The 26,843-nt window shown below is 45.3% G+C and overlaps 1 protein-coding gene across 1 annotated transcript; it reads left to right on the top strand.

The window, feature by feature from the left end:
• Positions 1-4,278: 4,278 nt before the first annotated feature.
• Positions 4,279-26,527, top strand: LOC119437622 (uncharacterized). Its single transcript, XM_049663860.1, has 7 exons — positions 4,279-4,381; positions 10,701-10,848; positions 14,466-14,565; positions 15,536-15,626; positions 19,959-20,082; positions 25,414-25,690; positions 26,159-26,527. The coding sequence occupies exons 1-7, from the start codon at positions 4,279-4,281 to the stop codon at positions 26,318-26,320; spliced, it is 1,005 nt and encodes a 334-aa protein (XP_049519817.1). The 3' UTR covers positions 26,321-26,527.
• The last annotated feature ends 316 nt before the right edge of the window (positions 26,528-26,843 follow it).

The following is a 26,843-nucleotide window of genomic DNA, read 5'->3' as shown; positions in this document are numbered from 1 at the left end:
TCCAGATGCGTAATATATCTATGTATATAGCTATATTTTTATCCGATTTAGTGTTGATTTGACGCTATAAATGCGTATGCGCAACCGTATACTCTGCTGTTTGCACAATGGCTATGCACGTGTTACACCAATATGACATCGCAATACTTTACATGGGCCTGTGAATATCCCAAATGAACAAGTAAATCGCCTATTACTGTCAGAGGGGCTGTCTATCCAGCCCATCTTTTAATTCACGGGACAGTTCAGGTGCCTAAGTCGTGCGGTCAGTTACAGAGCCTGCGCACCCTACCTCTTCTTTCTTTCCACTTTTGTTTTAATTTTATATTTCGCAAAATTAACACAAAGAACACGACGAAATAAGACAAAAATGTCTCTTTCGTCATGTCCATTCTTTACGTGCTGCTGTTTCCCTCTCATGAATAACCAGCTAACCTGAATTTCCGGAGCTATCACGCGGGTTTTGGGACCGGCGCCTGACGCTCGTAGAGACCAGTATAGGCAGCGTGCATGTGGGCACTTCGGAGTCCCACCGTGGTACGTCCTCTAGTCTAAATGTAAAGGTCGCCAGTAAGCGAAACATAAAACACGCAGCAAGACCATAGACGGCCGATTTTACTGGGTCAAATCACCGTTTTATAGACCTTTTCAACGAGAGCTGTCTGGTGTCCTCTAGAATGCTGTGAGCACGCGTGACCTGTTCAAGAGCACTGTGACAGCCTGGTACGTGCACTTTTACCCACGGACGATAGTCCACGCGATCGTTTCCTCGCCGCCGTTTGGACGGCGCAGTCCCTTGCCACAGCGCTGTGGAAATACACGACGCTTAAATAAACTGGACAGACAACTTCAGCGTCGTTATTGTTTTCTTCATAAAAACGAAGCATTTATCGCAGTGCTGTTAACTTTCTTCAACAAGAATGCATCAGTAGTCAGTACCTAAGTAATTTTTTTTTGTTACTTCACATCATATGACTATTTCTCCTGGCTGGTCTATGTTACCCCAACATTTAAGGGTTATTAATGATGATGACCTGACCCGTTGAGAGCTCGATCACAGGCAGAGCAAAATGTTAAATAACGCTGAGCACACGCGCGGTTATGGACTGATTGTGATCACTGCAACTAATCTAAGCTCATATTAGACGTCCACATATTAGTCGTCGTCTCTGATGAAATATGTCCTCGACCGAAGGTAACTGTGATCTCTACCGCTTAGAGGGACTCACATCCTGGTTCTAGTATATATCTGCGCACTGAGAGCTTTGCTTATAATGGCTTCTGGAGGGAGCAGGTATTAATGCAGTCTCGTAAAGTGAAGCAGCTCCACAGTACTACGACAACAGAAACCAACCAGCTTGATATCAAGGAATAGCATAGGGGAACCATGCTGTTCGCAGGCTTGAAGGAGAAAAAAACAACAACAAAAACATGGGTACGTGGAGCTGGAAGAAGTCAATAGTTTTCTATTTATAATACTACTAAGTTCGTTATGAGAAAATGAAAGGTTGGCGCGATATCCTAGCTATCTCCCTTCCCGGCGTCTTGTACTCTCACGAATCTCGTCGGCCAAGCAGCAAGCACGACCCCTATTTCCAGTCGACGCAGTCGCTAGCTCCTTTCCTCCAAAAGATTGCATGGTCCGGAAACAATTGCTTCTTTCCACGGCTGCTCGCCGTCGAGAAGTTTATTGTAAATACGGTGAACGTGCTGTATCTAGGGATCGTACCCCACAAGGCGAGGTTTATCGCACATCCGCCAGCTCCATTGAAGTCTCGTGCGACACTACACCGTACATTCGGCCCAATAATATGCCTAGCTGTGATGGGCATGAATATCGTCTTTCGACTCTGAGTCTCTCTCGGTGATTTTCTTGCCTCGAATCTCGGATTTTGTCCTTGTCTATGGCACACCACTCTGTCACATATGAGAGCGATGACGCCAAGGCAAAATGTGAAAGTTCAAGGGACCCTGTGTGAACACCTAATGCTGCGCACGATCTATACTTCACAACTCAAGTTTCTTAGGTCAAATTTTTTTGTTGTCCTCTCAGTAATCAAGGGACTTGAAATACTTGTGCACAAGGTCTAACCCCAATACTAGACGTGAAATACTGTTCACGAGGCCTACCCCAATACTAACGCCCGCTTCAATGCACTGCTCAAGCAAGGGCGGACCCACCAAGATATCATCACGACTGAATCGCAAGTGTGACAAACCTCCTTGGACTATCATAACCGCTTCAGAACCATTTCAGATTTCGCACAGGTACTGTCATATATACTGCTTTTGGACAGCTGGGAGGAACTTTTCGGTACGGTGGAGTACACATACGAATAGTTCTGGTACAAGGGGCAAAGTGTGATTCCTTAATGTTAGTTTGAGTTACACCGTTTGTTTAAAATTAACGAGCCGATTTTCAAGCTTGCAGCTAGATGACAGTCACGATGCGGGAACCGTGGCTGGCGAGCTTGCGTGCTATTAGGACGATTGCCAACGTCGCCCTTATCGTTCTGGAGACTCCATGCTCTATGATGTCCAGATCTCTTACACCGCGCGTTAGGCTTCTAGCCCTCCCATTTCCGAGCGCTACCGTTCGAGAGGGCATTTTTGATGCTATACGAGTGATCACTCAAAAATGGCACGATGGCATCAACCTGTGCATGTTGTCCACGTTGTGTGCTACTTCCGACAAATAATGATACTGTTGTGTCTCGTTGTTATGGACTATACACGAGCTATGGACTCGACTTATCACTTGTGGAGATCGAAGTTTTCTACTACACATGTGCCTCGTTATAAAAAATTACTGTCTGGACAGTGGGCAGGGCGAAAACGACCAAATCTCGTAGATGCCCATATATTTTCGTGCTGTCAGTATGGACATGCACCATAAGAACCGTCGTGCACCCCGAGTAGAAGAACACTGATGGGCAGCGTGAAAGCTTCCAAGTTTTCATTCTTTATATATAGCATCCAAGTTTTCAGCCAACGTGTGTTTCCATTTTCATCGTATGAAAATCGCTCTTAATGAATTGCAATTTGGCCGACGTACGGCTTGCCGCCCACGAAAGTGCTCTGCGAAAGTTTATTTGGCGTGGTACACACAGATGTCTTGACACCGCAGAGCATAGGCGGTTGTCTAATATAAAGTACAGAGAGCGCTACACGTCGTGAAATATCGCTGCAATGCACCAGTCACTGTTAATCGCCGGCAACTCGTACGTCGGCCAAAGCGGCAGTGCATAAACGATGTACCCAGGGGAACATGAATTGTCCCTGTATACGTATGTGCGGCACGTTCCCACTTGGCATATTGCTGTCTGAGTTGAGGCCACAGACCGGCATTCACGAACACCGCATTTATCATGCGACAGGCGCCAAGTTAACCAATAAGCTGTTTTATTTATTTATTTATTTATTTATTTATTTATTTATTATTTATTTATTTATTTATTTATTTATTATTATTTATTATTTATTTATTTATTATTATTTATTTATTTTATTATTTATTTATTTATTTATTTTATTTATTTATTATTTATTTATTTATTTATTTATTTATTCACTCACTCACTCACTCACTCACTACTAAGTGGTGCTAGAAGAGATGCTCTATATAATGTAAGGTAATGGTGCCAGCGTGAACATTTGCAAATACCATTCTATGCTTGGAATCCGAGATCTCGTCGGGTTGGAAGTGAACCAAAGGTCGGTGAGCCGATTGGCACTGGGGGCCCACGGTAAAACACAAGTGAGGCACTGCAGGGTGACATGGGTTTGGGCTTCTTTTGAAGTCCGGGAAGCGCAGGGGTAAAATAAGTTTTGGATAAAGACTCAGTAACACACATGAAAAGAAATGGGCGGCTAAAGTGCACAACTATCCGTACCTCAAAAGCGTAGACACGTAATGGAGGATGACGTCGAGAAAGTTGGCAACCAAGCACAAGGTGATTGTAAGTGTAAATCGGCAACCAAGATTCATCAAAACGAAAGTGAGAGAAACGGAGACGGTAAACTGGATGCAAAGGATGAAAAAAAAAAAAAAAAAAGACCATGGAGATTTACAAATACAGCAAGAAAGAAATCAGGAGGGAAAATATGTACGATAACACAAAGGGCAGTGCCCTGCTATTACAGGCCCGAGCTGGCTACCTGAGGACGAAAACATAGCGGAGCAAATATTCGCAACAGGATGAGGCATGTGTTTGCTGCAGCAAAAGTCCACAAACGACTCAGCACAGAAAGTCAAGATTTTCGCTCAGCAAGGCCCGTATGGGGAAGGTTCACCTCCCAGAAGCGCGGGATCCAAAGCTGGTGGAATACCTGGACAGCAGTCGAGATAAGCAAGAGACATTTGATCACAAGGATGGCTTGGGTGGGCTTGTTGGTAAAGGTAACATCGCACACAGACGGGGACAGAGTGTCCTGTTGTTTCTTCACTCTGTCCCCGTCTGTGCGTGCGTGCTGTTACACCCTTAAGACGTTTAGAGTATTGGCAGAAAAGAAAAGCAGGGAAGAAATTGATAGAACCAGAGTCGTTAGAGGCATGTACCACAATATATAGATGGAGGTTCTAATGAAGAGAGAAAAGACCAAGGAGAGATATAGGCAAAGTGCTAGATTGTTATATGCATGTATATAATGCCTGGTTATAGCTCAAGCTGGCTAGGTAACTATTTGTCGCAGCCCTGTTTCGAATGGGATGCCAATGTAAATCATCATCATCATCATCGTTGTCATTATGATGACGACGATCATAATCATCATATCACGATGTACCACCACCACCACCACCAAGTCTGTCCTGGAGTGATACGGCCTAACCTTACGTGATGTATTTGCGCGATGAAACATAATGTGGGGGGTCAAGATACGTTCTGGCGGAAATTTTCCAATTTATTGTGGTATATTGAATGAAAGAGCTTAAGGCGCAGATTCTTGCGCCGCTGCCGCTAGGGAAACCCAGCCGAGATCTTCCTTCTTTTCGCAACGCTTGAATGCCGGTTGAATTTCCCCCAGGACAAACCTTGCAGCGACAGATTGTATGTGTTCAAGAGCATTGACATGTACACTGTGAAAAGGATCCCATACAGTATTGCGAATTATAAGAGAAGCAACACATATGATTACTTGCTTGCCTTCGAGAGTGGCTCGTACTCACTATGGGGGATGGCCAAGAATCGGGTGATTGAAGGAAAACAATTATCGGATTTATGTGCGGCTTCCTCTTCTTCTTTACTCAGATGTTTTAAATTACGCTTTAATTTAAATTAAATTAAATTATAGGGTTTTACGTGCCAAAACCAGTTCTGATTATGAGGCACGCGTAGTGGGGGACTCCGGAAATTTGGACCACCTGGGGTTCTTTAACGTGCACCTAAATCTAAGTACACGGGTGTTTTCGCATTTCGCCCCCATCGAAATGCGGCCGCCGTGGCCGGGATTCGATCCCGCGACCTCGTGCTCAGCAGCCCAACACCATAGCCACTGAGCAACCACGGCGGGTAAAAATTACGCTTTAAAAAAACCAAGAGAATGCCCGACAGTTCGAACTAAATTATTAATGTGTTCTTACCATGAGCCTAGGTATATTGAGTGGCTAGTCGCTCATGTTTCTCATGAAAGGATTAGCAGTCGACTGGTTATTGGCATGGCAACGACGAAGTATGCAAGAGGCGCTACAACAACATACCTTTGCAAATCGGGGCTTAGGGTTCCGAAATATCTTTACAAATTTGATAACTAGCTGTTTACTTCTTTTTTTAGTCATAATTTATTCCTCTATTCTATTCAAGTCATGTGATATATTCTAATTATTCATTCTCATGTGCGTATATATTAATTCCAACATTATGTTTGCATTATTTTATAAATCTCCTTTATCATTGTTATTTCAAACTACCCGGTTCTTGGCCAATCCCCCAGAGTGGGTATGTGCCACTAACTCCAAGGCTGTACATCTACAACTAGGTCTGCCTCAAGTTCTCGACCCGACTGACCCCGCTGACTATTCAAGCTGTCCAGCTCAAGAGCAAGAAATGCAGGTGTTAGAAATGATTGACAAAAGGAAGTGTTTTTTCTAGGAGAGAAGCTATCGGCCACTGTTAAGGAGAGGGCTCATGGTTACACTGGCGTTACATCACGTACCTTATTTCACAGACGCGTCTATTTTGCAGGCAATTGACGCTGCAGTTGAAAAAGCAATGACAAACGCAATGGAGCGATTAGTAGTCAGCATCTCTTAATGCTTATCTCAAGTGGTCAGTACCCAGATTGCTAATCTTCTGCAGATAACACCAGTACTGACTCCCGAGACCTCCTAAACTGCCCACCTAATAGAGAAGTGAAAGATATAAATAACGTTGGCGCGTTTCCCTCTGAAAATAGCCATGAGACCTCTGAGTCTTCGTCGAACCCTGGCCAATAACACACGTGCACGTCTCCACAGACGTTGAACTCGACGCACGGGCTCAGAAACGCAGCCGGTCCCCATTGAACCGAGCTTCTTCTATGCCCCCTCATAAGTTCAAAAGTCTCAACCCAGTAAAGTTCTCAAGAAAATTTTGGAGAAGGTTATTGTTTCTACTTCAATACTGTCCTCAAAATAGAATAAGTGAGAGTATTGCAGTGGAACTGTCGTTGAATATTTGCTGCTTATACAGATTTACATTGTCTTACCGTTCAATTAAATCTTGATGTAATCTTATTACAAGAAACTTGGCGTGCCTCAGATAGAAATCTTCATTTAAAAAATTGTAGGTCATTACGATTTGATTAATCTTCTAGAGGGGGTGGTTTACCCACACAGATGTCATCCAGAATTTGCCATTAGCCTAGGTAAAGATAGCCCTAAAGCTCATGTCCCCCGAGTTTGAAATACTAGTGTTAGACATAAGGCTTCCGGCCTGTCGGACATTTTTTATAGCTAATGCATATTTTCCTTCAGGAGTTGAGGACACGGTCTTTTGGATACCACAATTACTACTTGCGGAAAGGATATTTTACTGGCGGGAGACTTTAACACCCATCATATTACATGGGGTTTAAAAACGGACCAGAGTGGCACTCGCTTGTGGGATTGGTCCTAGCACAACAATCTTACATGAGTAATTTCAGGACGACCTATACTTTCATCAGAGGTCAGGCTGCTTCTGCCCTAGACTGTCCGCCTGGTCTACTGTTGATTATGCCACAAATAGTGACCACATACCGGTCATTTTTGATATTGTATGTCCAGTAACCTCCTGAGTTTCTAATGTGCATACTTTCATAAATAACCGTAAACTTCAAAATTCCTTGCGATCCTGATTGGCTTCCCTGACTGACGCTAGTCTCAAATCGAAAGCATTGAGCATTTTTTTCGATTTTAAACGATTCCAGGGTAAAATTTGAATTTGTGGTACAATCAGTTAAAATAAATTATTCTTGGTGGAATAATGATTGTTCGCATGACTGCAGGTGAAGTAAGGCAGCTTGGAACAAACTGTTACATAATCCATGCCCTCAAAACTGGATTTTGCGGGTACTTTGGACGCACAGTGTTGGAGGCAAAGGATGAGTACGACATTCAGCACTGTGAATTTCTTTCTAGATCAAATAACAAACGCGCACTTTCTAGCTTTCTGCGCGCCAAGAAAATGATTCCGCGGCCGATGAACGCAGAATCCGCAGTTATGTTTTCATTGGAGGTAATCGCTAGAGGTTTAGAACGTCGCTTTTCTTTTCAACTTCCATTTGCTGCCTTGGTATCACCAACTGAGCAAGATTTCACGGAAATCTCCAGGTCTGAATTATCAGATGCCTTGCTAAGCCAGCGGCTCTAGGCCCCGATGGAATCACTTCGTCCATGTTTGAAATTTTATACAATAAATAATCACAAATATTATTTATTAGACATCATCAATTATTCCGTCAGAAGGGCATGGCTTCCACTGGAGTGGAAAATTGCCAAGGTCATACCCTTGCTTAAAAAGCCGGGGAACGGTTATGTGCTAGACAATATTAGGGTGATCGCGTTAACTTCAAATTTCGTAAAATTGATTGAGAGAGTTGTAAATATTTGTGTGATCAATTTGCTTAATGTGCGATCGATCCTGAGTCCGAAACAAATTGGTTTCAGATCACAGTGCTCAATATGGCAGGCCCATATTGACCTTGAAAGCCGTATGCAATTGGCACGGCGCCAAAGGAAGTATGCGGCATTAGTCACTCTAGACACCTCAAAAGCATATGATGGAGTGCAGGATGTGATATTGTTCAATCAGCTTCGGACCATTAACTTTTCAAAATACCTTCAAGCATGAATTGCAGCATTTTTAAGGAACAGTGAATTTTATTGCTTCCAAAGCGGCATTTCTTCGGCTATAGGTACGCGCAGGCAAGAGACGTTCCACAAGGGGCAGTATACTTTCTCCAGTCGTATTTAATATTCTAATGAGCTCTATCCCATGTCATGATGACGTACGCACTTACGTGTATGCTGATGACATAGCGTTTTTCTCGTCGGCAAATGACATTCAAAAACTTTATCAAATATTACAGACATACTTGCCTGTTATAGAAAGATGGCTTGATGCGGTGCGTCTCTTGCTCAACGTTAACGAGGGCTCGGTGCTTGCACTTCCATTAAAGGACCCCATATATATTTATCTCTCGTATCATCTAGATATCATCCCACAAGTAGAGACTGTCAAATATCTTGGCGTCATATATGACGGTTCTCTGTCTTGGAAGGCGCACGTTGACGATATTGTAGGAAAGGGTGTTCGTGCGGTTGGTTTGCCACATAGGCTGAGCAACAGTCGATCAGGAATGCGAAGAAGAACGCTGCTATCAATATACCGGATGTATGTTCGCCCGGTATTGGAATTCGAACGCGTGTTGTACTCTGGAGCTCCTGCATATAAACTTTGCCCACTTGTTCTTCTGGAGAGGCAGGCCTTGCGACAATGTTTAGGGCTGCCTAAATTTTAGCAAATGCAGTTTTCAATCTGGAAGCTATAGGCTATATGGATCCTTCTCATGTTACGCGTTTTTGATTGTTTGCTGTATAGTCATTTTTAAGGCTATATGAATCCCCTATAAGGCGTTCACAAACAGTTTCTATCTCCCAGCCGGATTTGTTTTTTGGCTTGTACTGGCCGCGATTCCAAACACCTCAAATTATTTTATGCAAACTCTCCTAGATTAGTTAAACGTCCTAATTCGTGCAGTGACTCCTGTTTGTTGCAATACCAATTCCATTAAAGTTCAGTTAGATTATATTTTTCCTAAGAATGCAAATGCTCTATCTTACCGCATGCTTTATCTTAAAGCTCTATCTTAAATCTAAGCTCTATTTTCTGAGCTCTATCTAAATCTAAGCTCTATGTATAAATCTACGCTCTAGCTTAATGATTACTTTTTGCACATACCGATCAAGACAGTTATCGCCACTGACGCTTTTCGAAATGAAGAAAAGTGTGGAATTGGAATGTTTTCGCCAATTCTCTATTGGTCGTTTGCTCTTCGCCTCTCAGAATTTGTACCGATTTTTCTAGCATAATTTTTAGCTGTAATTCTAGCTCTCCGTGAACTAAATACATCAACACGTTCCACAGTGGTCGTGACGGACTCTTTGTATCTGTGCTCCTCCGTCAGTGCTTCTGACGACTCCCGGGTTTTGCAAGCTTTCAAATCGTTAGGGCCCTCTCATTTAGCTTTGATTAGATTGGTTTGAGTACCAGGACATAAGGGCCCATTTCTAAACGAAATGGACGATTGGTTGGCGAAAGCGTCCATGAATGGCCCTGTCATTCAAATCCTACCGGCATCAGCTTTCATCATAGGGACGTGATTTCGGAGACGAATGACGCTCCGTGAATTTCCCGCCCCTTCTTTAACAAACTCCTCAGGTTTTCAGCACTTGTCGCATTATTAGAATAGTAAACTCTGTCAAACGCAAGCACTTGAAGTCGCAATCACTAGACTACGCTGCCGAATTTCATTTCTAAATATTAACTGCGCAGAGTTGGTCTGGTTCACTCACCCAACTGTCCCTCTCGCGGGGAACATGAAACAATAGATCATTTTCTCATTGATTGACAAGTATATTCTGAAGTGCGAAAAAAATCTTAGAAACACCGTTCCCCCTTCTTAGATTAGACATAAATGTTGAAAATTTACTATCTTTGGGTCTCTCGACCCTTGGGCAAAGTGATAGGAAGGTTTGCGATGCCATCCAGGATTTTATTGCAGGGTCAGAAAGATTTAGACTACAAAATCAGAACTTACGGTTTCGTCGTATATCTACAAAATCGATTAGATTAGCTGTATTTCTGTTTTCAATTATTCCTTCATCCTATTGAAATCATGAGCTAGAACCTATCTATTAATTCTCATGTATACATATTCACAAATTTGTTTGCATAATTTTATAATTCTTTTTTTTTCTCTTATTGTTATATTGAACCACCCGGTTCTTGCCCGATCTCCCAGAGTGGGTATGTGCCACTAACATCTACACCCAGTGTGCGGTGAATGGGAGAATAGGGCTCGGCCGCCACAGGGCGACGGCGCGAGAGCGAAGCCACCAGCAGCGGCGGCGGCGGACGGCGTGGGCGGACGGTGTCGCGGCGGCACCGCTATGCTTCGCCCGGTCGCCGGCCTTCGAGGAGGCCCGTGCCCCGGTCGCCGGCATGCCGACAGGCAGTGAGTGGCGGCGGTGTCCTGCAAGCTGGCGCGCAGCGGCGCTCACCGCAGCGCTCCGCCCGCAGATGACAAGGTCGAGGAGACCATTTGGGAGTACAAGGCGCTGATACTGGACAGGGACAAGAAGCCCAAGGGTCCCCAGACGTGGGTGAGGTGAGCGTCCACCACCGCGCCGGCACCCGCGCCTCCGACGTGCTCGTCTGTCTGCCACGTTCGCTGTTCGGTTGTCCCCGTCGTGTTTTTTATACGAAGGCGATTATTAATTAAGGAGCCGCCGTGGTGGCGTAGTGGCTGTGGCACTGTGCTACTTAGTCCGGGAGCGCGGAATCGAATTCCGGCCACGGCGGCCGCATTCCGATGAGGGGGGGGGGGGGGGGAACGCAGAAACGCTGTGTATACCGTGCATTGGGTGCACGATAAAGAACCCCAGGCGATCAAAATTAACCCGGAGTCCCCCACTACGGCGTGCCTCATAACCAAATAGTGGCTTTGGCACGTAGAACCCCAGAATTTAATTTAATTAATTAAGGACGAGGTTCTAAGCCCCAAAGGCACGCGAGTGAAGATTTCCGAATCGGTTTTGATGAATTCGTTGTTGTTGTTTCTTTTAAAGGGACAGTATAAACACTTCTGACCGACTACATTTTTGCTACCAATACGTGGAGAGATCGGTCGCATGTATATGCGATTGTCCGCATCGAGAACTTGGACATACCGAGACGTTTCTGTGAACTTGTCTCGTCCCGAATTTTGCCAGATCGAGACCGAGGGAAATTGATGAATTCATCGCCTAAGACTTAGGCAGCGAGTTGGCGAATAATTAGGGTTCGTGCGAATGTAATTACGAATTGTTTGTTTGTTTCTGATAATTTTAATTAGTCTATAAGCTATATATTATGTAGATAAGTTGTCTTTTGCATATACCAGGAGTTCCTTTTTCTTTTTTTTTTAGGCTATACAGCATCTTTTTTTTAATTCGGCTACCCGCGGCAGATAACACAATTCTAATCCTTAAGCTGGATTTCTCCAAGAGGCGGACATTACTTATACGATAAATAAAAAAGTCATCATCATCATCATCACCATCAGCCTATATTTATGTCCACTGCAGGACGAAGGCCTCTCCCTGCGATCTCTAATTACCCCATATTTTGCGCTAGCTGATTCCAACTTGCGCCTGCAAATTTCCTAACTTCATCACTCCACCTAGTTTTCTGCCGTCCTCGACTGCGCTTCCCTTCTCTTGGTATTCATTCTGTAACCCTAATGGTCCACCGGTTATCCATCCTACGCATTACATGGCCTGCCCAGCTCCATTTCTTCCGCTTAATGTCAACTAGAATATCGGCTATCCCCGTTTGTTCTCTGATCCACACCGCTCTTCTCCTGTATGTTAACGTTACTCCTAACATTTTTCGTTCCATCGCTCTTTGTGCGGTCCTTAACTTGTTCTCGAGCTTCTTTGTTAACCTCCAAGTTTCTGCCCCATATGTTGGCACCGGTAGAATGCAATGATTGTACACTTTTCTTTTCAACGACAGTGGTAATCTCCCAGTCAGGATTTGGTAATGCCTGCCGTATGGACTCCAACCCAATTTTATTCTTCTGCAAATTTCTTTCTCGTGATCAGGGTCCCCTGTGAATAATTGACCTAGATAAACGTACTCCTTTACAGATTCTAGAGGCTTACTGGCGATCCTGAATTCTTGTTCCCTTGCCAGGCTATTGAACATTATCTTTGTCTTCTGCATATTAATCTTCAACCCCACTCTTACACTTTCTCGGTTAAGGTCCTCAATCATTTGCTGTAATTCGTCTCCATTGTTGCTGAATAGGACAATGTCATCTGCAAACCGAAGGTTGGTGAAATATTCGCCGTTGATCCTCACTCCTAAGCCTTCTCAGTCTAAGAGCTTGAATACTTCTTCTAAGCATGCAGTGTATACCATTGGAGAGATTGTGTCTCCTTGCCTGACCCCTTTCTTGATAGGTAACTTTCTACTTTTCTTGTGGAGAACCAAGGTTGCTGTGCAATCCTTGTAGATATTTGCCAATATATTCACGTATGCATCCTGTACTCCTTGGTTACGCAATGCCTCTGAGTGCTGGCATCTCTACTGAAACAGATGTTTTTTCATAATCTATGAAAGCCATATAGAGAGGTTGATTGTACTCCGCAGATTTCTCCATTACCCGGTTGATGACATGGATATGATCCATCGTAGAATATCCCTTCCTGAAACCAGCTTGTTCTCTTGGTTGGCTGAAGTCAGTGTTGTCCTGATTCTATTTGAAATTACCTTGGTGAATATTTTATACAATACTGAGAGCAAGCTAATGGGTCTATAATTCTTCAATTCTTTAACGCTTCCCTTCTTGTGGATGAGTATAATGTTGGTGTTCTTCCAGCTTTCTGGTACACTTGAAGTTGTAAGGCATTGCGTATAAAGGGCCGCAAGCTTTTCAAGTATGATATCTCCTCCATCCTTGATTAAATCGACTGTTATTCCATCTTCTCCAGCAGCTTTTCCCCTGGTCATGTCTTTCAAGGCCCTTCTAACTTCATCGCTAGTTATACAAGGGGCCTCTGTATCCTGTTCATCACTACTTCGAATGAAAGTAGCTTGGCTGCTATGGAACTGTATAGGTCAGTATAGAATTCTTCCGCTGCTTTTACTATGTCATCGAAATTGCTGATGATATTACCCTGCTTATCTTTCAGTGCATACGTTTTGCCTTGTCCTATGCTTAGTTTTCTTCTCACTGATTTCATGATGCGTCCATTTTTTACTGCTTCTTCAATCTTTTCCACGTTATAATTTCGGATATCCCTTATTTTCCTCTTGTTGGTCAGTTTGGACAGTTCAGAGAATTCTATCTGACCTCTCGAGTTTGACACTTTCATGTTTTGCCGTTTCTTTATTAGGTCCTTTGTTCCTTGGGAGAGCGTATAACCTACTGGTTGCCTGCCTTACCTCCCACTTCAATTGCTGCTTCTGAAATCAACCTAGTTACAGTTTCATTCATTACCTCTATGTTTTCTTTATCTTCCTGTTCTAAAGCTGCATATTGTTTACGAGCACCAGCCTGAATTGGTCTGCTTTTACCCTTACTGCGTCTAGGTTTGCCTGTTTCTTCTTGACTAATTTTATTCTTTCTTTCTTCAAATTGAGAGAAATCCTAGACCTCACTAACCTATGGTCGCTGCACTTTACCCTTCCTAACACTTCTACATCCTGCACTATGCTGGTATCGGCAGAGAGTACGAAATCAATTTCATTCGTTGTTTTCCATTAGGGCTTTTCCAGGTCCACTTCCTGTTGCTGCGCTTCCTGAAGAAGCTATTCATTATTCGGAGCCTATTCCTTTCCGCGAATTCCACCAACATCTCTCCTCTAGTGTTCCTAGAATCGATGCCGTAGTTGCCAATTGCTTGCTCGCCAGCCTGCATTTTCCCCACTTTTGCATTGAAGTCGCCCATGACTACAGTATAAAAATGTATAATCCACTAATTAAGAAAGCTTTACTAATCAAAGTTAACTAATTACTTTACGACAGATATTGCAATTTGCGAATTGTTGACGGTGACTTTGTAAGGCATAGTGACTTGGAAGAAATTCTTGGAACAAATGTCCGCCTCTTCGAGTAATCCAACTCGAGGAATCATGCTATCTACTACAATCGATTTTTTTAAAACTCCGTATAGTCTAAAAAATGCGCGATATAGCTTCTGATTTTTCTAATAACTCCTTGACATTTGTACTCCTCAGCAAATCGACCTCTTTCATCAGAGTTAAAGAAAGCGACCCGGATCTCCAGTACGAAGCCTGCGAGTTGGGCAACGGGAGCGCGTACGATGTGGCCTTCAGGGTAATCTTCGTTGCTCATTGTTTGACTTCACGCTCGCAAATGATGCCTCGCACCCTGAAATCGTACATTGCACCCTATTAGAGCACTGCATGGTTCGAGGTGGCGCCCGGGTACCACCATGGCGCAACTTCCAGTGTGTGAGCGTTCCTTGTGTTATTCATAAGTACACGTTCGCGCAGCTCGTTTACCTCCGAAATGGAGCTCGATGAGCGTGGTAGTGCATATATCGAAGCGGCGGCGACGGTGCCTCCGCACCTGATCCTCTACGGGGCCAATAAAGTCGTTGGCTGAAGGTTGCACTGTACCCGACAGTCGATGCTCACTCGAGCTATTACACTTGCCGTATATTACGATGTATTACAGCAAGAACAGGGTGCGGGCATAATGGCTGCTCGCAAAGACGAGGTGTTGGGGGAGGTGCATATGCCTGCGCCATTCCCCTATAGGTGGTTCAACCGTAAGGAGACGGTAGAGCCGCGGTATATAACAACGCCTTGATGGTCGACAATTATATGGTTGGTGTAAGACACGTGCAGTCTACTTTCACTTGTTTTCTATGTTTGGTACTTGCTATATATGTCATCAGTGCTATTTGTTGAGAAAATACCTTTGATAGCGTCAGAATGCGACTAGCCTAATTTATAAAGGTACATATCCCTATGAGAATTAGTTGCACTGTTTTGCAATCTTGTTTATATTTAAGTATATTGTTTGAGAGGTTTTGACCGGTGGGTGTTTTAAGCAATTAGCTCTCCTCAAGCGCGAACAAAACTAAATGGCGTAACGACTGGCAAGTTTACTGACCACAGCATGCTGGCATAATTCTAAGAAAAGCGCAAAAGTGTAGCGCTGCTGCCGCTGAGCCAGGGGGTTATACCGCCCCGCTGCGCATAAAGCGTGCGTGCGCGTTCTTGAAAGGTCGCTTTGCGTTTTGCACGGTAACAGGCGCGGGATGTTCTTCTCTTTAAAGATCACTAAAGCCAACGGACTTCAGTTCAACCCCGACCACGGCGTTCTCAAGCCTAACGAGAAGGTGCCACTCAAGTTCAAAGTGCGTCCAAGTGAGTCCAACGCGCTGCAAGGAATATCGCCTTACAAGCATCGGGTACCTGACCTGAAGTGCGGTTGCCGTTCTTGAATTATAACGCCGGCTGACTGACCACCGAGAGTGCTGACGTCAGCCACCTGGCGTTACGATTTAGGAGCTCTGCGTGCACCAGGTGCAAAAGTACGAGGACCGGGCTTCTGTTCTTGCCCCCCACCTTTAACCATAGAGCTCGTAGTTTGTTGTTTGTTATATGCGGACAGGACGGCACCACCAGAGAGGACCACAGTTAGGTAACTATACCGAAGAGTCCAGCAGCCGCTGGAGACTATACGGTACTGTAGTACTTGAGCACACTGTTGCACAAGCCCACCACCGCAGGAAATAAAATATCACTGTGTGCATGCAGGTCTCAAGTGCCGCTCGACAACGTGCTTGTTCTTGAACTTGGCTTCGAACCTTCGATTCGTGCCCACTTGAAATATTTATCATCGCATAAATCTCAGTCTAGCAGAAGCTGAAGCTTCCTAATTAAAAAAGAACGACTGAAATAAAACGAAAAATAATTTATGAAGTCACGAACATGTGGATATATACGCGTTCTTAAGGTGCTCTTGCAAAGCGCCTACTTCCACGTGAGCCACTGCAGGTGAGCCTGATTTAATGAAGTCATCATTAAGCTATAAGAACATGCAGAACCGCTATACAGCCTATCAGAAAGTTTTGCTCAGAGAATCGCATGCATACGCGGGAGAATCCACTTACTATACGCTCGCGTGTTGCCCTGCATGGACCTCCGATCTGTCGGCACTTGTTTATTGGCACTTCGTGAACTACGGCAACTTTGCTAACAACTGTTCGACCTCCACGCGGGAAACATGGAGTAAAAACAAGTCCGCACACTCTTCGATTTCGCATCACTCCTCGCCTATCGCTTCATGCACCATACCTAAATTTAGCATTGCCGAAGAATAAGAATATATACTATCCCGAGTTCGCACGCTGGGAACGTTTAAATACCATTCAGTACGACAATTGCCATATAGTGAGCTCATATTGCAGTACGTTCCGATTGGACGTAGAAAACTACAGATATGCAGAATCAGTGCATACCCTGTGGGCGCACTCAACTTTCTACTTTGCAAGCACTTACCATGTCTGGATCTTCGCATTGTTGCTGTTTCACTTTTTGCTGCATTTTTGGACATGTGCATTGTGTACGTTCCTGGAAAAAAAAAAGGAAGGGAGGGGGGGGGGGGGGGGGCGGCTGAAGTGAACTAAACGTGTATATAGTTGAAACAAAGATTGAATTCTAAAGGCTGGTTTGGAGGTTCGCAGTGGAAGTCTGCTTCCCGCGTGCTATCTGTCTTGTTATCCACGATCGTAAGCAGGTAAAATATTTCTGTAAAAACAACGAAATAACGCTAATCTTGAAACTGCCGCTATCAATGCTTTCTGCGTATTTTCATAGTGGTCATAGTGAATAACTTATCGACCGCAAAAACGCTGCTGTACAGCCGCATCGACTATGCGAGACCCTTTCAAATGGGCTGAAAAGGCTAACGGGCTGCAGAATGGACGGTGGAATAATACCCACGTTCAACAGCAAAGAAACCGACCAGGGGGCGCGCGATGAATTTCAGGACGAGCGACAAGATAAGGCGAGTTATTTTAGTCGCCTTTTTCACATTTCATTTAAAAAAAAAAATTGTAAAACTTGCGCTTCTACTAGTTTTAATGCGTAGCCCTTATTGATGCTTACCGCGGCGAACAGAAAACTGGGAATGTGAAGATCGAGCATGCTGCTGTGGGTGAGCACGTCAGCTTCGCACTCGTCTCCTACAGTTATGCAGAATCGATCGACTATTCCCCCTAGATACAGAATAACTATCAGTGCGCGCTGTCCAGGTGGTCTACATGAAGCGCCTTGTTGTAGGACACAGCCACGCACGCAGCCGCAGCTCGACTTATACCATTGTGCGCAGCCCAAGCCCACGTCGTCTCTGAGTCACCTCTTTGCTGATTCCGGGAACGTATACCGCGATTCTCGGTTATATCAAGGAGGTAGCGAGGAAGGGTTCGTCGAAATGTTTGGGCAAAGTCCAAGTCATTGAAAGTCAAAGATTTCTGCTGCTATGTCCCAGAAACAAACGCTCGACATTGACGTTGGTGACTATAACGAAGGTGTTTTTTTTTTTTTTTTTTTTTTTTTTTTTTTTTTTTTTTTTTTTTTTTGCTGCCAAGCTTATACGTGGATTGCTGATGCTGTAAAGAGCGTCTTATGAAGGCTGCAAGCAAAGTAGTATACGCAAGGTAGGAGACCCGTTTGGCTTCGCGGAACAGTCTTGGAACAGTTATGACTGTAAGCGTTCTGACGAAAGTGCCTTCGGCCTCCTTTAGGGCTTTTGTAAAAAAAAAAAAAAAAATGTTGCCTTGGTGACAGTTGCATGCACTGGCCGGTTGGACGAATGACACTGTTGCGGGACCGCTCTCATTAAAGAAGTACTGATATGATCATTTTTGCACTTATTATTGCTTTAAATGAAGGTGCGAATATTCCCAACCTAAAAAGAAATATTGGCAAGCGTCAGAACGCTCTAGATAATTTCCTTTAAAAATAATTCGGGGAGAACTCTTCTACAATGGTTGTCCAACTATGCGAATAGCCGAAATGCGTGTTCTACAGCCTTGCTCCTCTCTCGCACTTCCCTCTGGACACGCTGCACCATCTAGCGCCGTGCACACGAAGTACGGGCGTGGCCTCAGAGATGCGAGGCGCGCCGGTGCGTGCGGACACTGAGAAATAATCCCTTACTCCCCGCGGGTGTTCGTGGCGCAGCCCAACAAAGTAGGGGTGTGCGAATATTAGTTTTTGAGACCGAATAAAATACGAATCAAATAATGCCAGAAGTGAATCGAGTGAAATATCGAATAATTTTTAAATAGCTAACAAAAAACGTGCAGCCTTCTCACCATTATTATCAAAAAATGTGCACATTATGGTATGCACAGCATTAGAATTTTTCTGTCATTACACTGTACATTTATAAAGCATGCTTTATGAAAAGCACAAAGCTAGGGTACATGATGAACAACTAAGCAGTCTGTTGGCAAATTCAGGGTTCTTCGGATCATACGCGGTCATGCGCTTAGTAAGTTTAAATAATAATAAATAAAAGTTTAAAAATAAAGTTTCAAAAGGCAGGTTTGTGGGCGAAATTAAATATATGTCTATAACTTTGAGACCAAACCGGAAATGCGTGTCATCTGCGGCAAAGGCAGAGCGAAAAAAAAGCAATTTTCCTTTATTTCAAATGATCTTGGCGGATACTGGCACTTTTGTATCGAGTATGTTGGAATGAAACGTATTTAATACGATGAGATGACACAGGTGTTGCATCCATAAATAGTGCCAACAACATTTCATTGCGAGTGATCGTGTTTAGCCTGAAAAGTCTGGCAGTCTGAACAACGCAGCGTGCTCCAGTACGTTATGTCCACTGTGGTTAGCATGAAAGTTATGGCAGTTTTGCCTCGATTTCATGTGTCATCGTGTACAATCAAATGCGAGAAGTATTCGAAAAGCTATTCGAAATTATTCAGATTTTAGAATGGCGACTACTCCATCCGAGGGCCAAGTAGAATAGTAACTATTCGATTCGAGGAACGAATTGAACAGGACAATAGTCGATTCGTTATTCGAAAGTTTTGAATATTCGCGCACCCGTATACGCAAAGCGTCGGGCTGCTGTCGTGCTTGAGGAACCTGTGTGACGCAGGTTCGATTACGCCCAGCACTGGATAAATTTTAAAGCGTTTTAGACTGGAATACCAATTAGTGCCGTCTCAACAGCGAGAAAAGCCTTGGTAAGCCAGAGACGACGCAAAAACGATAAACGCGCAAGTGGCGATGCCACGTTGAAATTCCCGCACCTTTTCTTGGTCACGTCATGGATTTTGTGAGCGTATGCATGTGTCTGGTTAATTGTTCACAAAAAAAAAAAGAAAGATTGGAGTTGCACTTGAACGTAAGAAAATAATCAACCAGATAACATTTGGCTACTTTTCCAGCACGAAAATGGAGCAAGTATACACGAAAATACTTCGAAATGCGTGACGTGCACGCCGACGTCATTGACGCAGTGATTTGGGTGAGAAATCCCTTTAAAAAAGACAAAACTGGCCGTCATTTCCAATCTTTTGTCCCGCCGAATATGTTCGAACAGGGTTATTGAAGGATACCGGTCTCTGTATGAAGCACTAGTTATGCAAGTTAATCGGAGAGCTCTGTCACCGCGCGTATAGACAGGCGGGGCCGCGACCTGAAGGCGCGCGCTGCACGACGCAGGCACGAGGCGACCCGAGCAGGCCGAGATCGAGATCCTGGCGATACGCGTCAACCCGACCAACAGCGACAAGGTGATCGAGGATAAGTGGCGCCTGGTGCCCGCCAACAAGGTGTCGCGCGTCCGGTGAGCGATGCGCCGCGGCACGAGATATTGACGAACAGCCATGGGCCTTGCTCTGCTTGCTCCTCGATGTCGCGTGCAAGCCAAACACAATAAACGTGGGCCACACTATTCACCCGAGCAATAATTTTGTAACACCAGCTCAGCGCGACGGATGATAAAGACTAAAGAGAAATAGAAGTGAAGGAATCGTTTAAAAATGTGGCTCTATATATACACACGAAATCTCTCTCTCTTTTTTTAACAACAAGCCTCGGGCTAAAATTTTCGGTGAATAGGCACCGGATGTCAAGCAAAGGGCGTTGAATATACGCGTAAGCAGACATGTAACGAAAGGATATCGCGAGCGAGAAGGGAAGATAGAAAAGATAGATACCGAGAACTGAGACTGAGTGATGAAGTATAAAGTACAAAAACACAGACTATATTTACGCCGTGTAGTGAAGGATTTCGTATCAATCTTGACATTCTTGAGTTCTTGAGGAGGGACACTAAAAATGATTGTCATGGTAAACTGTATTAATAAATTGCGGCTTTGCAATAACACAAAGGTAACTCTTGCCGTGCGAGGACGCGTGGCAATGCAGGAAAGACGGCAGAACAAAACACGTGGCGACGCCATCTTGATGTTTCCGCACCAGCACCTAGTGACGTCATAAATTATGGCAGCGTCTGCTCGGGTCCTATTACCTATTTATCGATAAAGAAGGATGGCACTGCATTCTAGATGAACAAAAGACCCCAATCTACCAAGACTTGAAGACTTTCCCTGCGCCAAAGCTGTCCAAGTAGTACGAGAATATGCATTAAACTCCGTGACGGCACACAGGTGCACCGGCGTTTCGGTTTCGGCAGGAAATTCCACGAATGAAAATTTGGACTCCATTTTTCTCAGCTAGTAATCAACCTTTTCCCGCTGAGAAGAATGAGAATAAAACTTGACCAGTGTAAATTGATTTCGTACTGGTCGTTTGTGTCCCTTTAACGCGCACACAAAACGCCGGTACACGAGCGCATTTGCGATTCTGACCCTATCTGAATGTGGCCTTTGCGGACAAGCAACAGAAAGCCGTAGTTTAGCGACGCTACTCCAGCGGGTACGAGAATTCAGAGCTCAGCGAATTCACAAACGAGTGGACGCTGTTGTCAAGACAGGACGGTTCATTTCGTGTAATTAAGCTTAGCTAACGCGGATGTCATTGAGGTTACATCTAGCCGTAATTCATATGTGTATGCATGAATATACTTTATTTTTTTTTTTTTTTAGGCGAACCTTTCTAGCCGAGTTCGAGGCAGTTTTTCGCACGTATCTGGCCTCTTACGCCGAACGCTTTTAACGGCCGGGATGGTGGCGCGATCTAAGAACGGTGCAGCTAACAAGTAGTTTACGAGTTTGCCGTTCTGCAGGCATAGAGCTTCATACAATAACTACAAGGGGGAACTGTGGTGCTTATAGAGTCAGCTACGGGAGCTGCAAGTATGCAGATTCCGCCAGCATGGGAACGGATGAAGGAAAAACTGAGGAGAGGCACTGACGTCACTCTTTGTGAAGCTCAGTGCATGACGCCGGAAATTAGCGTTGCTCCGCCGTCTTGTCGGGCCCGATTCTTCTGTCTTGTTTACATTTCTCGCCTTCGGCGCGCAACCACGCCGGGCTGCGCGCACGTGCGCGCGCATTAGTGATCCGACCAACGGATCCAATCGCGGTGTATACCATCGCGATACCGTTGCCGAAGTCATTTCTTCCGAGTATTGCGCTCTATATAGCGTTGAAAGGAGTTCATAATGAACTTCGCAAGTTAGACTGCGAGGCCGGTCTCCCGCTACTTTTGGTCGGCTTTTCTGAAAGTAAATCTGTGCATTCTCACTCCACTGCAAGAATGCAAAGACGATGACCGGCAGCACACTTTACGCACATCACGACAATGGCTAGCCGTTATGCAGTTAATGATAACAAACACGTATGCTGGTCGTGGCTTTATAGAAATCGTTGAGCTTTATTGAACAAGTTTCGGGCGGCCGCTCACCGCGGAAATGTGACGAGCCACAGCGCGCCGACCAAGAGGCCAGCAGAACAGAACGTCGTTACGCGTTTAAATACACTAAATGCTGATTGAGGTATATTGTTCTCACGGTAAGTGAAGCTTCACGGAAGCAAAGTTCTGTGGTATCCACCGTGCGGTGCCGAAGAGGACGCGCGTACGTATGCGTGCGGCTAGCGCGTTGACCGGGCCTACGTGCGACCATCAGCCGTTTGATGTGCGCGCAGGCGTACGGTCTTCTATATATATATATATATATATATAATTATATATATTATATATATATAGTGATTTTGATGGAAGGAGAAGAGACACTGGCTTCTGCCCCCCATGTGGGGCACGGCTCAGTAGGCGTACGTTCTCCTGTCGAGCCTTGTTCACTCTTGCACCGCATTCCCAAACTTTCACTTCCCTGCGCCCCTCGAGTACGCAGATAAGATTTCTGCAGTAAGGAGGGTTCGGCCCTTGCAGCCGCTTCTTTCTCATCCGTCCACATGCCTGTTTTGCGTGCCATAAGTGCATCGTCCACTGTCAGAAGCAAGAACACTGCAAATCTGTCACTGACCTGCAAGGCGACTTTCGTACATATATATACTCTGAAGCATGATGACATGTTAGCATGAATCCATCGAAGACGGCAAATGCATTCCCAGATCGTCCTTCGTCCGTGGCGTGGCACGTGATGTACGGCGTTGCAAGCGCGCTCGTTTCACACTTTTTACTTCTCCCAGTCCCACCTGGCCACAACAGCAGCCAGAAGAGCACGGCCTATAGATAACACAGCGGAGCAGAACACGGAGACTAACGCAATCCTGCACACAAGACGCCTTTGCCGCGGTACGAGACCGACGGAGCAGAACACACACGAAACACATCACCATATCAAAACCGCCATAGTGTAACGACAGCATGGCCGCTACAGCCAAAAAATACCTCGTAACTGCCTCCACACTTTTCTCCTAGCGCGCGGACTGGATAGGGCCTCTCCTCAGTTTGTTTTTTTTTTTCCTTCCTCCATGGGAATGATGGTTAGTACAACGCTTTTACCTAAACTTCGTCCTTTTGGCTTCAAACGGCTTTGTAACCTTGCAAACTCATCATTCTCAGCAAAGTACGGGGTTAGAATTATTAAAACATAATTATAATTAGTAAACATTGATAAAATCGTCCGACGGCAGAATTCGAACACAGGATCAAGCAAGCCTGATATTGAAACCACCAAGCCACGTACGCATGCGTTGACAAGTGGCATAGAACACCCTTTCTCGCGGGTAAGCCAGCGCGCTGAGGCGTTTGGCGCGTTTTCAGAAACACCACGAGTGCAGCAGCACACTTATTGATCACCACTGAAAGCTCGAAAAAAATTATATATATATATATATATATATATATAATGTTATACATCTTGCAGCGCTTGCGCAAGATGGCGGAAAGACAATATTTTCAATCGTCGTCTTCTTCACCCCAGTGGTCAACGTCGTCTTTGTCCCATTGCGCGCAGTCTCGTGACAATATATGATGCACTGCATGTAAATATGTGTATATAATATCCAACCTGTCTATAATTCACTGCAAATAACATCATTTCGTCGTATAACATGCTGGTCTTTAACCTCAAAAACCACACTTCACACACACACACACTTCACACACACACACACTTCACACACACTCACACACACTTCACACACACTTCACACACACTTCACACACACACACACACACTTCACACACACACCCACACACACACACACACACACACACACACACACACACACTTCACACACACCACACACACCACACACACACACACACACACACACAACCCACACACACACACACACACACACACACACACAACACACACACACACACACACACACACACACCCACACACCACACACACACACACACACACACACACACCACACACACAACACCACACACGCCGCGCGCACGCACGCACGCACACACGGACACCACGGACACACACGGTTCATGAGCTACTCGCACCAAGAATGCTTCACTTTAGGTAGGTGACGACTGGAGTTGAGGCTGTCTGTATTTTTTCTTTCTTTTGCTGCTTTAGATAGTTGTTTTCAGCCAGAATATGTTAGGACTCCAGATAACCGTGTTACGCGTGGCATTCCAAGAACATGTATTAAAGCAACAACATGTTCCAAACAGCCGACACTGCCCCCACCCTCCCATACACCACACTCACTGAAGTACCCAATACTTTACCTGCCGTGGTAGCTTAATAAGGGCTGTGGCGTTGCGCTGCCAAGCTCGAGGACGCGGGTTCGATCCCGGCCGCGGCGGTCGCATTTCGAAAGGGTGCGAAATAAAAAGAAAGAAAAAAAAAGAACGCTCGTGTTAGGTTAGGTGCACACGTTAAAGAACACCAGGTTGTCAGAATCATTACTGAATCTTCGGCCACTGCGGTGTACCTCGTAATGAGATTGTGGTTTTGGCACGTAAAACCCCAGAATCCAATTTTAATTTTTACCTGATACTTCCCCACAAGAAAAAAAAAGGGGGGGATACTAAACTGTTATGTTCAACTAGTAATACCACTGTCTGTTTTTTCTAATTGTAAGCCGTATTTTCGAATTACTTAGATTTGTTTGGAATTTGTCGAAACCTGATCATTTTTCAGCTGTTCTCGGTGTAATCTTTCTATTTTGTATAAGCAATGATACCTTCAAAGAGTTTACTGTTCCATACTTTCGCTTCGGGCAAACGTATTGCAATGAACGTGCAATGCAACTTGAATTATCTGAAAAAAAAAAAAAAAGACTACAATGCATTGGACGACATCTTTGGCTTCAAGGTTTTCCAAGAGCGTTAGAAGGTTTGAATTATTCATAAGGTATTTAATTATATCCCTTTAAAAATAGGTTACCCGTATACCGTAGGAACGTAATCAGCATTTGATAGGATATAAAATTTTACACGTATAACACATAAATTTATTCGCCTGTTAATCTGGCTTAAGCTTATTCTGACGGTCATAGACCAAACACTCGGTTCATCGACGGTAAACAAGAAAAGAAAAAAAAAGTGCTCGCCGCACCGTCCTAGACTGGCCCATAAATACGCCCCTGGTCAGAACTTTCGATATTATATGTCGTAGTCACGCCATTTTCGCGCACACACACTGGCGAACATGGCAAATACGAAGACGCATTCTCGTTTATACTTTAATTGTTGGTGATTGAAATTATGTTGAACGACATTGTATGAGGCCTTAAGGAATTGTGCGTCTTCCGCGTGCGGCGTTCCTTCGCAGCCACACCGTGCAGCTAAGGGCGCCCGAGAAACCCAGGCAGCGGCCGTTCCCGCCATCTCCCGCAGTGCCCCACGTGACGCCCCCGGAACGGACTTCTGGGCATGCAGAGGAGCGGCGTGCGGAGGACCGGCGTGCGGAGGAACGGCGTGCGGACGGGAAAGAGGCGGACCGGCCGGCGGCGCCCGCGGTCGATTGGTCGGAGCGATGGAGATCGCGCTCCGAAGCTCGGCCGCGACCGCAGGATGTCCCTCTTGAGCGTGTCGTCCCAGCCCGACAGGTACGTATAGCAGACGAAACTGCGCACGACCAGCGATGACTACGGGCCATTTCCGGTTCACTTAATAATACGCCAAAGTGCCGGAGGGTGAGTCACGTCATCCACGTCTTCCGAGTTCGAAGAGCGCCACAAGGTGGATCTCCACAACAACAGCACCTATCACGCGTTCAAATGGCCGAGGAACAGTCCAAAGAGAACACAACCTTGCACAGAAAGCGTTCGCGCGACATCTTACTGGAAAGCGTAACAAGTGCACGCTGTTGGACGGCGTGCAGGCAACTTCGGGTCTTCACTTCTCGTTTGCCATGTCATTTAAAACATGATGCTCCCATACTGTGAGTAACGTATTACTCGAAAATCCCCAACCATGCAGAAGCGTGTTTATGCTGTCCGAAGAACTCTCGCACCCTCCCCTTTACCTCCCGTTGTTGCCTTCTCTCAGCTGTTCAATCATGCTTTCCGCCGCAGGAAGCCAACAGTTCCTACAGTGCCATCCACGTGACCGTGGCCTTGTTGGCGTTGGCGGTGCTCTGCCTAATAGTTCAAGTATGCCGCCTCTGGATCCGCGTGAACAACATCGGCGAGAACTTCTGCGACAAGCACTACTGCATATGGTTCTTCTGTCGATGAGCCGCTCGCCATGCGTGTTGCGCAAGCTGTGGACAAGTGGGTTAACCACGCGTCCGCCTGCTTAACCCGTCCCAACAGGCCGATGGGCGACCGCTCATCGCTTCCTGAACGACAGTACGGCTCCGCTCATGTAAATAAATACGACTCCACGAGGGGTACTTGTTTTGCCTAATTAATTTCTCCAACTCCACGGCTTGGCGCAACCGGTCAGCTTACGCGTAACTCCGGGATCCCGCTTTGTGCAAGTTTATGGTTTTTTTTTTGAGCGAGCGGTGTACTTACGCAGGGGATCAAGCCAAGCCGGCCGCGCCTACGTAACGAGAACGCGCGTAATGTCTTCGAAGGAGAGCGCTTTCTCTCTCCCCCCTCATCGGAGGATGCCAAAATATGGCCACGACGGAAGGTCGTAAATAACGTGAGACCACGTAGCATCCTTGGTCTGGCCAGCCGTCGATAAATGATGGGTTTAGGGTCGCCGTGTGGCATGCCATGACTTATCTTGTTTTCGTGCCCCGCGAGGGGA

Source organism: Dermacentor silvarum, chromosome 1 (assembly GCF_013339745.2).
Source record: "Dermacentor silvarum isolate Dsil-2018 chromosome 1, BIME_Dsil_1.4, whole genome shotgun sequence".
Lineage (NCBI taxonomy): Eukaryota > Metazoa > Arthropoda > Arachnida > Ixodida > Ixodidae > Dermacentor > Dermacentor silvarum.
The sequence above is the reverse complement of the archived record's forward strand: the minus strand, read 5'-3'. Positions and strand labels throughout refer to the sequence as shown.